The sequence below is a fragment of the Sorex fumeus genome, unplaced genomic scaffold, assembly GCF_029834395.1.
Source record: "Sorex fumeus unplaced genomic scaffold, SorFum_2.1 ptg000129l, whole genome shotgun sequence".
Classification (NCBI taxonomy): Eukaryota; Metazoa; Chordata; class Mammalia; order Eulipotyphla; family Soricidae; genus Sorex; species Sorex fumeus.
The window spans coordinates 1,789,715-1,807,202 of record NW_026606186.1 but is presented as its reverse complement, the minus strand read 5'-3'; the positions used below and the strand labels follow the sequence as shown (position 1 = coordinate 1,807,202).

The 17,488-nt window shown below is 39.3% G+C and overlaps 1 protein-coding gene across 1 annotated transcript; it reads left to right on the top strand.

Moving 5' to 3' along the window:
• The first annotated feature begins 8,374 nt into the window (after positions 1-8,374).
• Positions 8,375-9,301, top strand: LOC130045695 (olfactory receptor 5H2-like). Its single transcript, XM_056138542.1, has one exon. It carries the CDS (start codon positions 8,375-8,377, stop codon positions 9,299-9,301), a length of 927 nt encoding a protein of 308 aa, XP_055994517.1.
• The last annotated feature ends 8,187 nt before the right edge of the window (positions 9,302-17,488 follow it).

Here is a 17,488-nt window from a genome sequence, read left to right as displayed (position 1 = left end):
GTTACCAAAACTTATGGGACACAGCAAAAGTTGTGTTAAGAGGAAAGTTTATAGCTCTACAAGCATTCCTCAGGAAGGAGGAGCGAGCACACATAAGTAACCTAACCTCACAGCTTAAGAGCTTGGAGAAAGACCAAAAAAAGGAGCACAACCCGAACAGGAGAAAGGAAATAATAAAACTCAGAGCAGAGATTAACGAGATGGAAACCCAAAAAACAATCCGAAAGATCAATGAAACCAAGAGCTGGTTCTTCGAGAAAATTAACAAGATTGATAAGCCTCTAGCAAAACTCACAAAGAAAGGGAGAGAGAAAACCCTAATAAACCGAATCAGAAATGAAAAGGGGGTCATTACAACAGAAACCACAGAAATTCAAAGGATCCTCAGGGAGTACTTTGAGAAACTGTATGCCACGGAACATCAAAATCTCGAGGAAATGGATAAATTCCTAGACTCCTACAGACTCCCAAGGCTGAACCAAGAAGACCTGGAATACCTGAACAGACCTATCACCATCAAGGAAATTGAAATGGTAATAAAAAGTCTCCCCAAGCACAAAAGTCCTGGCCCGGATGGATTCACTAGTGAATTCTTCCAAATCTTTAAAGAGGACTTACTCCCAATCCCCTTTAAGATTTTCCACGAAATTGAAATATCAAAAACACTTCCAAACAGTTTCTACGAAGCAAATATCACACTGATACCAAAAGCAGACAGAGATACCACAAAGAAAGAGAATTACAGACCGATATCCCTGATGAACACAGATGCAAAGATCCTCAACAAACTACTAGCAAATAGAATCCAACTACTCATCAAAAAGATCATATACCATGACCAAGTAGGATTCATCCCAGGGATGCAAGGATGGTTCAACATTCGGAAATCAATCAACATAATCCATCATATCAACAAAAGAAAAGATAAAAAGCATATGATTATATCAATAGATGCAGAGAAAGCATTTGACAAGATCCAGCACCCCTTTATGATGAAAACCCTAGCCAAAATGGGTATAGAGGGGACCTTCCTCAACATAATTAAAGCCATCTACCACAAGGCTACAGCAAGCATCATCCTCAATGGGGAAAAACTGAGAGCCTTCCCTCTAAGATCAGGGACGAGACAAGGATGCCCACTCTCTCCACTGCTGTTCAATATAGTACTGGAAGTACTTGCAATAGCGATTAGGCAGGAAAAAGATATTAAGGGCATTCAGGTAGGAAAGGAAGAAATCAAGCTCTCACTATTCGCAGATGATATGATACTATACTTAAAGGACCCAATAACCTCCACCAAAAAACTCCTAGAAACAATAGACTCGTATAGTAAAGTTGCAGGCTATAAAATCAATACCAAAAAGTCCATGGCTTTCTTATATTCAAACAGTGAGAGAGAAGAAAGCAACATGAAAAAAAAATCCCGTTCACAATTGTGCCCCAGAAAATCAAGTACTTAGGAATCAGCTTAACTAAGGAAGTAAAGGACCTGAACAAAGAAAACTACAAAACGCTGCTTCAGGAAATAAAAAGAGGACATGAGGAAATGGAAAGATATCCCCTGCTCATGGGTCGGGAGACTTAACATTGTCAAAATGGCAATACTACCAAAAGCATTGTATAAATTCAATGCAATCCCTATAAGGATACCCACGACATTCTTCAAAGAAATGGAGCAAACACTCCTGAAATTTATATGGAACAATAAGCCCCCACGAATAGCTAAAGCAAATCTTGGGAAAAAGAAAATGGGAGGAATCAACCTCCCGAACTTCAAACTGTACTACAAAGCAGTAATAATTAAAACAGCATGGTACTGGAACAAAGGCAGAACTGCAGACCAATGGAACAGGGTTGAATACACTGACATATCCCCTCAATCATATGATCATCTAATCTTTGATAAAGGTGCAAGTAATGTGAAGTGGAGTAAGGAAAGCCTCTTTAACAAACTGTGCTGGCATCACTGGACGGCTACATGCAAAAAAAATGGGCTCAGAACTCTGCCTAACACCGTGTACAAAAGTAAGATCAAAATGGATTATAGACCTCAACATCAGACCAGAAACCATAAGGTACATTGAAGACAAAGTTGGCAAAACCCTCCATGACATTGAAGCTAATGGTATCTTCAAAGATGCCACGCCACTGTCTGAGCAAGTGAAAACAGAGATAGATAAATGGGACTATCTTAAACTAAGAAGCTTCTGCACCTCAAAAGAAACAGTGACCAAAATATAAAGACAGTCTACAGAATGGGAAAGGATATTCGCCGAATACACATCTGACAAGGGGTTGATATCCAGGATATACAAAGTACTGGTTAAACTCCACAAGAAGAAAACATCCAACCCCATCCAAAAATGGGGCAATGAAATGAACAGAAACTTTCTCAAAGAAGAAATCCGAATGGCAAAAAAGCACATGAGAAAATGTTCTACATCATTAATCATCAGGGAGATGCAGATCAAAACCACAATGAGATACCATCTCACACCTCAGAGACTGGCCCACATTCAAAAGAACAAAAGCAACCGATGCTGGCGTGGATGTGGCGAGAAAGGGACACTCCTTCACTGTTGGTGGGAATGTCCACTGGTTCAGCCCTTCTGGAAAACAGTATGGACGATTCTCAAAAAATTAGAAATTGAGCTCCCATTTGACCCAGCAATACCACTCCTGGGAATATATCCCAGAGAGGCAAAAATGTATAGTCGAAGTGACATCTGCACTTGTTTGTTCATTGCAGCACACTTTACAATAGCCAGAAACTAGAAGTAACCTGAATGCCCAAGAACAGATGACTGGTTAAAGAAACTTTGGTACATCTACACAATGGAGTACTATGTAGCTCTTAGAAAAGATGAAGTCATGTAATTTACATGCAAGTGGTACAACATGGAAAGTATCATGCTAAGCGAAGTGAGTCAGAAAGAGAGGGATAGACATAGAAAGATTGCATTCATCTGGGGGATATAAAGTAACAAAATATGAGATTAATACCCAAGAATAGCCGAGATCAGCACCAGGAGGATTACTCCATAGCTTAGTGGCCAGTCGGACATTCTAGAGGAAAGGGCAGCTCAGATAGAGAAGGGAACACCAAATAAAGGGTGTTTGGAGGATCCTCCCAGGAGGGGAGATGCATGTCGAAAGTGGACTATGGACTGAACATGTTTGCCACTCAATGCCTCTTTTGCAGACCACAACACCCAAAAGGAGAGAGAGAACACAGGGGATTGCCCTGCCACAGAGGCAGGGGGGGATGGTGGAATGGGACTGGGGAGGATATTATCCATGGTGGTGGAAAATGGGCACTGGTGGAGGGATGGGTATCTGATCATTGTATAATTAAACCCAAGCACAAAAAATTGTAAATCTACAACTGTACCTCATGGTGTTTCACTAATAAAAAAAATGAAAAAAACTAAGACGAAAGACAAACTAAATAATGTCAAAGGTATATGAAAATACAGTATCTGTAAAAAAAACTCTGAAAGCAAAAATATTAGGGAACAAAAAAATCAGACTTTAAATGTCAAAAATCATTTAATAGGTCCTTCACTGAAAATATAATGCAGATATCAAATAGAATACAAAAAGAATTTGTTTAATATCATTACTTATTAGAAAATGCAAATTATAACCACAATGAGAAAGTGACTAAAGTTAAAAATACATTCAATACTAGAAGCAGCATTAGAATTTTTTTACTCAGAAGTAGTCAATAAAGTGATTTTAGAAATAAATATATAAATATACAGTTTTAAGAAAGCAATAAATTTATTAATTTATGCTTTTTTGCTTATATTAATCCCTTCTTTTCCACATCACATTGCTTACTCAAGCCTTCTGAAGCATTTCACAATGAGTTTCTTTTAGTTATGCCACTTTTCTCTATGGCATTTTATTTACAAATCTGAGGATCAGGAAAATTTGATTGAGCCTATCAAAAAGATGTCTTTACCTTCCCTCTATATAATCAGGATTTAAGTGAATGGTAGACTCATTTTATTCATTAGATAAGCACTGTATAAGCACTGTCCTCCTGTTGTTCATCGATTTGCTCGAGCAGACACCAGTAAGGTCTCACAACAAATTGTGAGACTTGCTGTTACTGTTTTTGGCATATCGAATATGTTATGGGGAGTTTTCCAGGCTTTGCTGTGTGGGCAAAATACTCTCAGTAGCTTGCTGGGCTCTCCAAGAGGGGCAGAGGAATCGAACCCGGATCGGCCCCATCCAAGACAAATGCCTTACCTGCTGTGCTATCGCTCCAGTCAAAATTTCATTTTTTTTAAAGACAAAATATATGCATTATATTCATTACAGATTTGCTTTTACAATTGATATGTATTAAGAGTTCTCTATAGATTTACATTGAAGAAAATTATTATTATAATAGGTAAAATAGCAAATAAAGTGTACATCAATGTTATTTTCATATTTACTAACATTCAATAAGATTTTCCCTTAAGCTACAATAATTACACTTCCCATTTAATCAAGAGATTGTGGGGTGCACCTAGGTTTACCCTTTATCAACCCCATTGGTCAAAATTCCCTGTACCGTTTAAAGGCCCATACAAACTTCTGTTAAGTTACAGAGAGAAAAAAAGGAGAGCCTAACAATTCACACCACCTGGCAGAGCGAAGGCCAAGCTTGAAGAATTCTGGCGAACCAAACCAACAAAAGTTGTTGGTGCTGGCTGAGTAGGCCAGTGGAATTTTTTTTTTTATTTCATAATAGGGTGAGATAACTTTTTTTTTTAGAATGAAGGATCACTGACAGTTTTTTCTGTTAAAGCATAAAAGACAAATCCAAACATTGTCATCACTATATTCTGAATCTCTCGGCAGTGTCCCCAACTTGAGGTAAACTGCAGAGTCCCTGACGTAGCCTCTTAGGCCCCAGTATATACTCACCCATACTTTCCCACCCACCATACCACTTTAAAAAAAAAATCTATGATTATCTTAGGCAATACCATACTAATTAATGTACTCAGAAAAACACTTTCTAAATAAAATAATTTCTGAATATGTTGGAGGTAATTCCTGTGGTGGAAAATGGTGACATAAAGTTCACTTAGAATTGTTGACTCTTAGTTTATGGTTTCATGGATAAGCAATGTCCTGCGAGACAATCTGACTTCTTAAGCTTTCCTAAGTCCATACTGACCAGTAGAAAAATTGAGCTTTGTTCTAAAGGGAGTCCTTGTGTATTGTCAGTGGAGTTTGGTCCTTCCTCTTCTGGCAAAAGCACACAGTTGTACTATTGGTTGTCTCAGGTCAAAACAAACTTATATGAACAACATTTTCTTGGGTGAGAAAACCAAGTCTTAAAATGAATCAGTATAGTATCAAGTTTGTTATTGTCATTCCAGTGCTATTACATATTCTCCTGTTTTACCCCAATAGTGAAAGGATCTCTATGGTTTCTCATAAGACCTAGGTAAGAGAAAAATTATTTGCATACTATTCCTTCTAGAAAAAAATTAAATGCTTTGCAATTTAAATAATGTCAATAAGGCTTACAATATGTGAAAATAGGCAAAAATGGGAAAAACATTGAATTATCAGATTATTGTGTGTGTGACTAAAACGTGGATATTCAAAATAATTGTAAGACTAAATTATTTACTCCAGTGTTTTATTATTTTGCTATCTTAACTATACCAACTTTTTAAGATTGATTTTGATAAATTAGAAAATTACATAAATTAAAAGTGATTAAAGCTTTAGGTCACATAATTTTTATGAAAAATCATTTTCATGATTCTGATAAAAATCAGAATTTGTTAAAAAATGCTGATAAAAAATTTTAAGTTAAATCACATATACTAATAGTTCTCTTTATCCACCTGTGACAATATTTTGTTAAGTAATCTCTACGTGTAATGTAAAAATACATTCGTAGCATAGAAACAAATGGAAATATATAGTTGAATATTATTTTACATACTACATGTGTAATTTATAGCAATAATAATGCAAACTTCCCTCCATAATGCTTTCAAATACTTTTGAATTATAAGACTCTACACACAGATCAAATGTAAGAATTTTCAAGTATATGATGACTGTCATTTTTCAGAAGAATGGCCATTCTTAAAAGAAAATAAAATTTTCCTTAATAATGGAAATGCCTATTTTAATGATATATATTTCCTGTATTGAGATCATGTCAGGCCCACTTTATTCTGCTTACGTAAATAAACAAAAATTTCCACAACCAGGATAACATAAGCAGCATAAATTGATTTCAACCAAACCAGTAGAATTTCTAGAAATTAGTTCTAATCACTGAAATAGAAAAAAAAAGCAAGATTTAATTAAGAAAAAAACTTTCAGAAGAAGCAATACATTCATAAACAAAATGTATTGAATAAAATTTTAATAACTTCTCATTTCATGAAAATTTTCTTTGGGAAATAAACTTATTTTTAATAGAAAAATATGAGCTGACTGACAAATGTTAAGAAGTCTGAGTTTAAAGAGTCTCTCTCACATTTCTGAGCTTTAGCTTTGACTCCCTCCTTCATCATTCTTGGCTGCTCCATCACTGTATTCTGTGGCTTGTTTTTCCTACGTTTATTGATCTATTTTTATCTTCCTCTGTGACTTACACTCATATAAGTTTTCTTTGCACCAAATACATATTTCCTTCCCATTTCTTCCATTTCCCTACTAGTCAAGTAGCCTTCTTATATTGTCTCTTTGGAAATTTTTCACTAAGAGATAAAATGTAGGAAAATTATATATTAATCTAAAGTAGAAATAGTCCAACTGATCTCGCCACTGTGTGGAGCACTCTATATCATTTACTCTCTATCATTTATCCCATATATTTTCTTCCACTTCTGAGGTAAGTCAGGCCTCTTAGTTACAGGAGGAAATCAGTTCATCACATGAACTGTAGCACTGTAGCACTCTTGTAGCACTGTCCTCCAATTGTTCATCGATTTGCTCCAGCAGGCACCAGTAACATCTCCATTGTGAGACTTGTTATTACTATTTTTGGCATATTAAATATGCCACGGGGAACTTGCCAGGCTCTGCCATGCAGGCAGGATACTCTTGGTAGCTTGCCAGGCTCTCCGAGAGGAACGGAGGAATTGAACCCGGGTTGGCCATGTGCAAGGCTGCTATCCACTGTGCTATCGCTGCTGCCTGTAACTAAGTTGAATATTCAGCTGAAAAAGTAAAAAATAATAGAAGAAAAATAACTTAGTCTGCAGCCAAAATCACGTTCTGGAGTAGTTCAATAAGAGTTGTCACTGCATCTGTGAGTGGAATTGTCTTCCAACACATTGTGATGGAGACAACATTTGTTTGGGGGGAGTTTCCATAGTACTGCCTTTCATTCTAATGTTTTCATTTGTCACTGTCGCTGTCCTTCCTCTCTCTAAAATATAGATTTGGTGAATTTATTTGCCAAATCTAGATAGGTCTCCTCAATTAGTTGCAAGAGTAGGATGAAAAAATCTGTTTATAGCGTGTCAGCTTCCTGATGAATGGTAATCTCTTCAGGAGAGCAAGATTATATTTATAGAAAAGGAAAGAACTAGCAAATAATACGCATTAATCTTGCTCACTCTTAGAAACAGAATTTCTGCAATAATCCCTCAAATTCTATAGTTTGAAAAATCCTCCTAGAGAAAATTCTGAAGTACATTAAGTTGGAAATCACTAGACAGTGAATAAACCTTTTAATTTTACCCCGATCTCCATATTCACCACGTGACGTCTATTTTCTGTGCTATCAAAAAATCATGGCATAACACGCAGAAGCCATCAGTGCATTATGTATCATGCAGATGACATCTTGCTTGGTTTCCAGATAAATTCTTTAAATATCCATTTCTGGACTCTGAATCTACTTACTAGACCCAGACCACACACAATTATAACTGAAAAAATTTAAAGATCCTAAGAATGGATATTCAGCTTTTTATTCTAAGTTCCTTTCATACACTTGAACTAAAACTTTGTGGTTATTTCTATTTCTTAAAATCACAGGATCATTTTCATGCACTATAAAAGGCCCTCCCGTTGATCGTCGATTTGCTCGAGCGGGCCCAGTAATGTCTCCATTGGAGACTTTGTTGTTACTGTGTCTGGCATATCGAATACTCTCGGTAGCTTGCCAGGCTCTCCGAGAGGGGCGGAGGAATCGAACTCGGGTCGGCCATGTTGGCCGCGTGTAAGGCGAACGCCCTACCCGCTGTGCTATAGTCATTTATAATTTTAAGATTGTATTCTGATAGTCATATGATGTGTTTTGAATGATCTCCAACTATCAGTTTTTCTTCCACAGTGAATATTTTTGTAAACTGTAATGCGTTTCACTTTAGGTGATATCCAGTGACACATGGAGACCGACAATACAACATTGGTTTCAGAGTTTCTTCTCACAGGGCTCAGATATCGACAGGAGTGGCAAATCCCAATATTTCCGATGTTCGTGGCAGTCTACCTCATGACCATGATGGGGAACCTCGGTCTCATTGTTCTTATATGGAATGACTCCCAACTGCACATTCCCATGTACTTATTCCTTGGAAGTTTAGCCTTTATTGATGCAACGTTGTCATCCACAGTGACCCCCAAGATGCTGTTTGACTTTTTCTCCAAAAATAAGATCATATCATTTACTGAATGCATGATACAATTTTTTTTCTTTGCTATTGGAGTAACCACAGAATGTTTCCTTTTGGCATGCATGGCATATGATCGCTATGTAGCTATATGCAAACCTTTACAGTATCCAGTCATTATGAGCAATAAACTATGTTTTCGTCTCTCAGTCTCATCCTATGGAGCTGGCATTATTCATGCTTTTCTTCACATAGGTTTGTTGTTGAGATTAACTTTCTGCAATGACAATGTAATACCTCACTTTTATTGTGACATTGAGCCATTGTTTAAGATCTCCTGTACTGATCCTTCCATTAATATTTTGATAGTTTTTATTTTTGCTGGTTCAATTCAAGTAGTCACCATTATGACAGTTCTTGTTTCTTACACACTTGTTCTCTTTACAGTCTTAAAAAAGAAGTCTTTGGAAGGTATAAGGAAAGCGTTCTCCACCTGTGGAGCCCATCTCTTATGTGTGGCTTTATATTATGTTCCTCTTCATGTATACGTGTGTCCTAGAGAAGCACATTCAGGTGGCCAAGATATGACATACTCTGTATTTTATATGATCATCATTCCTTTATTAAATCCAATTATCTACAGCCTGAGAAACAGGAAAGTCATAGATTCACTAATCAAAATCTTAAAGAAGAATATTTAAATCTCATACTAATATCTGTTTTTATTTCATTAAAATATTTATTAACATAGCATTTTAATAAATATTTACAAAATTTTCAACAATTATTTATTTAATAGCCATTAAACAAATTCATTAAATCATCGTATGACTGAAAACCAATCATGAGCAACTTTGTAACTGTGTATTTCATGGTGATTCAAGAAAACAAAACAGTAATAAATTTTACACATTAAATGTAGTCTCATGATGATCAGTATTTAGTTTTTCACCAGTAAATGTTGTATTCTTTTAATTTCTTTGATGTTAGGTCATTCTAAAGTTCTTAAATATTTGTATTGTTATTGACAAATATGTCAAATGTAATTAAATATTCATGTCACGCATACTAGAACAACTGAAGCAGTAAGCAAATGAAAACATTTGCTTCTTTTGTTCTTCCTAGTATAGCTTTTCCTATATATTTTGTGTTTTAACAGTGTTGTATTTCTGAAAAGCTCTTGAGTAACATATTTGATAATAATATGACTGCCCAGTTCTCCAACCTGAAGTTTCATCATTTTTATGTTATTATTTATTTATTTAGGGATGTCAACCCCTGCAATATCCCTTTGGTTCTGTCTTCACACTTTTAAATCCATAGTGTTGGTATTAGTTATTAGAGTGAATTAGACAAATGTTAGGATTTGTATTAGCTATAAAATATCTTAAATTTTATTTAATTTTATTTACTTTTATTCTTTGCTTTTTGGGTCACACCCAGAGATGCACAGGGAGTTACTCCTGGCTCTGAGCTCAGGAATTACCCCTGGCAGTTCTCAGGGGACCATACGGGATGCTGGGAATCAAACCCAGGTCGGTCGGGTGCAAGGCAAATGCCCTACCCACTGTGCTATTGCTTCAGCCCCCAATTTTATTTAATTTTCACTTAATCACTTAAGTGAAATCACTTAACTTTCCGTTAGTCGTCGATTTGCTCGAGCGGGCGCCAGTAACGTCTCCATTTGTCCCTGTCGCGTGCTAGTGTAGCCCAATGGCATCTCTTCGCTCCGGGAACATGGAGGGCCTCAAACTGATCGTTCATGATCTTGACAAAGAAGTCTGACCATCTGGTAGGTGGGCGGTCACACGGTCTCTTGACATCCCGTGGAATCCAATCAGTAACAGCTCTAGTCCAACGGTCGTCTTTAAATCTCATTACGTGACCAGCCCATCTGATTTTCGACACCTTGGCATATGAGACAGCGTCCCTGATCCTTGATCGTCGACGGATGTCAGAACTCCGGATTCGTTCTCTCATTTGAGTGAAACGTGATATTTCAAGCATAGCTCTTTCTATTCTTCTTTGGGAGACCTGAATAGCGTTCTCATCTTGTTTGCGTAGGGCCCAGGTCTCTGAGGCATATGTTAATGCAGGAAGAACAGTGGAATCAAAGAGATGTGCCCGGAGCCGGAGGTTCTTCGTCCTCTTAGCTATTTCTTCGACGTTCTTGAAGGTGTTCCAAGCCGCTCTCTTCCTCCTGCGCAGCTCGGGTGCCAGGTCATTTGTCATGTTGACCTCTCGACCTAGGTAGACATAGCTGTTGCATTCGGAGATGGTCGTTCCATTGAGAGCGAATGGGGCGTCAGGAACAAGGCTGTTTCTCATAAACATTGTCTTCGTAATATTCAGCTGTAGTCCTACCTTTCCACACTCACGGTCAAAGTCGGCCAGCATTTGTGCCGCTTGGCTGATGTTTGGTGATATTAAAACAATGTCATCAGCAAAGCGGAGGTGGTGTAGTTGCCGACCATCTATCTTCACTCCCATTCCTTCCCATTCTAGTCGTCGCATGATGTTCTCGAGGGTGGCACTGAAGAGTTTCGGTGAAATAGTATCACCCTGCCGCACCCCTCTCTTGACATCAACGATCACTTCTTTGTAGAATGGTGAGATCCTGGTAGTGAATCCGCAATACAGCTCACGGAGGATCCTGATGTATTGGGCTTGAATGCCCTGATTGGCTAGGGCTTCAATGACCGCTTCCATCTCAACAGAATCAAAGGCCTTCTTTAAATCAATGAACGTTAAGCAGAGCGGCATCTTGAACTCCCGAGAAACCTCAATGAGCTTGGTTACCGTGTGGATATGGTCGATGGTGCTGAATCCTTTGCGGAACCCGGCTTGCTCGCATGGTTGTCCTTCATCTAGTGTTCTGCCAATCCTATTCAGGATGACTCGAGTGAACAGCTTGTAGATGACAGACAATAGGCAGATCGGGCGATAGTTGCCAATGTCATGGATGTCTCCCTTCTTGAACACTAGTATGGTCCTGCTGGTTTTCCATTGGGACGGAACCTTGCATTCAGACAGGTAGCGAGTGAAGAGCCGAGCCAGTGTATTGATGAGTACTGACGGCAGGTTCTTCAGGTGTTCAGGTCTGACCTTGTCTGGGCCGGGTGCTGTTTGCTTCTTTACCAACGAAATGGCGTGTCGGATTTCGGAAGGGAGAACGTTAGGAACGACATACCCATCCTGTGGAATTTGGTATGTCGGCAAGTGGACATGGCTATCGAAGAGATTTGAGTAGAAGTCATGGATAATCTTCTCCATTGCCGTTCTGGAGGATGTGATGGATCCATCAGGACGTCGGAGGGCAGTCATCTTGGTCTTATAGTTGGCGAAGGACAGGCGGGCGTTACGAATACTTTTCCCGGCTTCTGCCGCATCTACCAGTACTTCTGCTCTTCTCTCTTTGGTAACTCACAGTTCCAGAAGGCAGAATCTAAATGATGGACTTGGGAGTCTCCCGGTGGACGATTCCACAACGAAATAGACCACATCATATTCAATCGACGGTTTTGCCTGACTGATGTCGCTGTTGTCCCAAAATTTCGAACGGGATCGGACCACCGTCTCCTTCGTGCAAAATTCTACTTCACAGAGCGGGGAGAAAGGGCTGCAGAGTTCAAAAAGAGAACTCCCAGAATGACCACCAACTGGGAACTCTTTGGTACTATTGCGGCGACATGGGAAGATGCCATTGTTGACAACATTGACGAGGAATACGATCGACTGGTTCAGCACCTCCATGAATGTGCGAGGAACGCCAAGAGAGAGATAGCCACAAAAAGTCGCCTATCTTCGAAAACTCTTGAGCTAATTCGCCAGCGTGGTTTGGCACATGCCTCAGGCAACCGCAAGCTAACGTCCGAGCTTGCAAAGCAGTGCAGAGATGCGATCAAGGAAGACCTCAAAGAGAGAAGAGCAGAAGTACTGGTAGATTTAATTTTAGACATAATGAAACTGCATTGCTGGTGGGGATCCAGTGCTCATGTCACTGAAAAATAGTTGAGGAAAACCCAAGAAGATAGGTGAGACAGTGGATGGAGGATTAAGTGGTAAAATGACGCTCATATTCAATATGCATCTTTGAGTATCATGAGAAATGTGTTGCCTTTTCATAGTCCTTACTACCGGTCTGAGTCTGTGCTTAAATGTCGTTGGGTTTTTGAAAACCTTCACGATGTCAGGAAACTGAGTGATCAGATTCATGAACTGAGTTGATAACGTCATAGAGAAAGCATCGAGTAAGAACAGAAAGAAAACGATATCCATTTTCCATAACTAAGAAGCATGAAGTGATAAGGCTTGAAAATAGTACAGTGCATAGGGCACTTTCCTAGCTTGCGTAGACCCAGATTCAATCTTCAGCACCTCATACTGTCTCCTGAGCCTTTCCAGGAGTGATTCCTGAATGCAGAGCCCTGAACCATGCCAGGTGTGAACCAAAAACTAAATAAATAATAAATATAATTGAATAATATAAATAAAACAGAAAAACATAGTCATGAATATCGTAGAAAAGTGTGTTCATAAAAAAATAGGTTTAATAGCTTATATATGTTTTTTATACTAGTAAGAGTTTTATTTGGCAACTATCGCCCGATCTGCCTATTGTCTGTCATCTACAAGTTGTTCACTCGAGTCATCCTGAATAGGATTGGCAGAACATTAGATGAAGGACAACCATGCGAGCAAGCAGGGTTCCGCAAAGGATTCAGCACCATCGACCATATCCACACAATAACCAAGCTCATTGAGGTTTCTCGGGAGTTCAAGATGCCGCTCTGCTTAAAGTTCATTGATTTAAAGAAGGCCTTTGATTCTGTTGAGACGGAAGCGGTCATTGAAGCCCTAGCCAATCAGGGCATTCAAGCCCAATACATCAGGATCCTCCGTGAGCTGTATTGCGGATTCACTACCAGGATCTCACCATTCTACAAAGAAGTGATCGTTGATGTCAAGAGAGGGGTGCGGCAGGGTGATACCATTTCACCGAAACTCTTCAGTACCACCCTCGAGAACATCATGCGACGACTGGAATGGGAAGGAATGGGAGTGAAAATAGATGGTCGGCAACTACACCACCTCCGCTTTGCTGATGACATTGTTTTTTTTTTTTTTTTCCCCCCATTATTTTATTTTATTTTTTTTAAAGTTGTAGATTTACAATTTTTTGTGCTTTGGTTTCAATTATACAATGATCAGATACCCATCCCTCCACCAGTGCCCATTTTCCACCACCATGGATAATATCCCTCCCACCCCCATCCCCCCATCCCCCCGTCTCTGTGGCAGGGCAATCCCCTGTGTTCTCTCTCTCCTTTTGGGTGTTGTGGTCTGCAAAAGAGGCATTGAGTGGCAAACATGTTCAGTCCATATTCTACTTTCGACATGCATCTCCCCTCCTGGGAGGATCCTCCAAACATCCTTTATTTGGTGCTCCCTTCTCTATCTGAATAGCCCTTTCCTCTAGGATACCCGGCTGGCCTCTAAGTTATGGAGTAATCCTCCTGGTGCTGATCTCAGCTATTCTTGGGTATTAATCTCATACTTTGTTACTTTATATCCCCCAGATGAATGCAATCTTTCTATGTCTATCCCTCTCTTTCTGACTCATTTCGCTTAGCATGATACTTTCCATATTGTACCACTTGTATGTAAATTTCATGACTTCATCTTTTCTAAGAGCTACATAGTACTCCATTGTGTAGATGTACCAAAGTTTCTTTAACCAGTCATCTGTTCTTGGGCATTCAGGTTTCTTCCGGTTTCTGGCTATTGTAAAGAGGGCTGCAATGAACAAACAAGTGCAGATGTCACTTCGACTATACATTTTTGCCTCTCTGGGATATATTCCCAGGAGTGGTATTGCTGGGTCAAATGGGAGCTCAATTTCTAATTTTTTGAGAATCGTCCATACTGTTTTCCAGAAGGGCTGAACCAGTGGACATTCCCACCAACAGTGAAGGAGTGTCCCTTTCTCGCCACATCCACGCCAGCATCGGTTGCTTTTGTTCTTTTGAATTTGGGCCAGTCTCTGAGGTGTGAGATGGTATCTCATTGTGGTTTTGATCTGCATCTCCCTGATGATTAATGATGTAGAGCATTTTCTCATGTGCTTTTTTGCCATTCGGATTTCTTCTTTGAGAAAGTTTCTGTTCATTTCATTGCCCCATTTTTGGATGGGGTTGGATGTTTTCTTCTTGTGGAGTTTAACCAGTATTTTGTATATCCTGGATAACAACCCCTTGTCAGATGTGTATTCGGTGAATATCCTTTCCCATTCTGTAGACTGTCTTTGTATTTTGGTCACTGTTTCTTTGGAGGTGCAGAAGCTTCTTAGTTTAAGATAGTCCCATTTATCTATCTCTGTTTTCACTTGCTCGGCCAGTGGCGTGGCATCTTTGAAGATACCATTAGCTTCAATGTCATGGAGGGTTTTGCCAACTTTATCTTCAATGTACCTTATGGTTTCTGGTCTGATGTTGAGGTCTTTAATCCATTTTGATCTTACTTTTGTACATGGTGTTAGGCAGAGTTCTGAGCCTATTTTTTTGCATGTAGCCGTCCAGTGATGCCAACACAATTTATTAAAGAGGCTTTCCTTACTCCACTTCACATTACTTGCACCTTTATCAAAGATTAGATGAGCATATGATTGAGGAGAGATGTCAGTGTATTCAACCCTGTTCCATTGGTCTGCAGTTCTGCCTTTGTTCCAGTACCATGCTGTTTTAATTATTACTGCTTTGTAGTACAGTTTGAAGTTCGGGAGGTTGATTCCTCCCATTTTCTTTTTCCCAAGAATTGCTTTAGCTATTCGTGGGGGCTTATTGTTCCATATAAATTTCAAGAGTGTTTGCTCCATTTCTTTGAAGAATGTCATGGGTATCCTTATAGGGATTGCATTGAATTTATACAATGCTTTTGGTAGTATTGCCATTTTGACAATGTTAAGTCTCCCGACCCATGAGCAGGGGATATCTTTCCATTTCCTCATGTCCTCTTTTATTTCCTGAAGTAGCGTTTTGTAGTTTTCTTTGTACAGGTCCTTTACTTCCTTAGTTAAGCTGATTCCTAGGTACTTGATTTTCTGGGGCACAATTGTGAATGGGATTGTTTTTTTCATGTTGCTTTCTTCTCTCTCACTGTTTGCGTATAGGAAAGCCATGGACTTTTGGGTATTGATTTTATAACCTGCAACTTTACTATACGAGTCTATTGTTACTTTGCTGGTCTCTCATTAGGTGCATATACATTTATTATTGTAAGTTCTTCCTGTTGTACAGATCCTCTGATCAATAAGTAATGGCCTTCACTGTCTCTTATGACCTTCCTCACTCTGAAATCAATGTGGTCTGATATAAGGATGGCTACCCCAGCTTTTTTATGGGAGCTGTTTGCCTGTAGGATTGTTTTCCAGCCTTTGACTCTGAGTCTGTGTTTGCTTTGACTATTGAGATGAGTTTCTTGCAGGCAGCAGAATGTTGGGTTCAATTTTCTAATCCATCCTGCCACTCTATGTCTTTTAATTGGTGCGTTTAGCCCATTGACATTGAGAGAGATTATAGTTATGGGATTTTGTCCCATTGTTATGTTAAAATTGGGTGTATTTGAGGGGCCTTTCTTGCCTTAAAGTAGCCCATTTAGTTGTTCTTGTAACCATGGTTTTGAGTCTATGAAGTTCCTGAGCTGTTGTTTGTCTGTGAAACTGTGTGTTGTTCCTTCTATTATGAATGAGAGTCTTGCTGGGAAAAGTATTTTGGGTGAGGCATTTATTTCATTGAGTTTTTTTACTATGTCCCACCACTGTTTTCGGGCCATGAGGGTTTCATCAGAAAAATCAGCTGTGAATTTTAAGGATGCTCCTTTGTAAGAGATTTCTTTCTTCGATCTTGCTGCTTTCAGAATTTTGTCTCTGTCTAAGGTTTTGGTCATTTTGATCAGAATGTGTCTTGGGGTATTTTTATTCTGATTTCTTCTAGCTGGTACCCTTCGGGCCTCCTGAATGTGGTCACAAGTTTTCTTCAGCTCTGGAAATGTTGTAGCAATGATGTCTTTGACAGTTTCTTCTTCATCGAGGTTTTCTTCCTGTCCCTCTGGGACTCCAATAATTCTTATGTTACCCCTCTTGGCTTCATCACGATCTTCTCTTGCCATCTGTTCCCGAATTGTGAGTCTCTTTTCCATTTTCTGCTCTTTTCGGGAGAGTCTCTGAACTTCATCTTCGAGCTCACTGATTCTGTTCTCAGCCGCTGTTACTCTGCTGCTGAGGCCTTCCACTGAGCTTTTCAATTCGCCTACGAGATTTTTCAGGTCTGACATTTCTGATTGCATTTTCCTCATTTCTGCCTTCAGATCCTCTTGTCTTCTATTGGCATTGGTTTCCATTGTTTCTTTTAATTCCCTAAGCATCCTAAGTAGCTCCCTTCTGAATTCCTTGTCAGAGAGGTTGTCTAACACTACAGTACTGCTGGTGTCATCTGGGCTAGACTCTTCAATAAGAATGTTTGGTGGGCTTTTGCGTTGCTTTACCATTGTGAGAGGTATGGTTTAGTCCTTCACGTTCAGTGTTACTATTCTGCTTGATATGCAGTGTGAGTTAAGATAGGCTTATGAGTTATTAGCAACTGTATTTCTAGTGGCTGAGCTAAAATAGAGAAGTTTCCATCTAAGAAGTTAGCTTATGGTTCCTATGGCATATGTAGTGGGAAAATATTTCGCGGCCGCGTTAGCGGCCGCGGCTCCGGAAAGAGTCCCTGGCACTGGGCGAGGAGTTGGGAATGTCTCCTGTTTGGAATTGGAGCCGTTCAGCTTTGTTGCCCAGAGCTGGGCCTCTGTGCCCGTCCCACGCGGCTCAGGGGTTGAAAACCGGCTGTCTC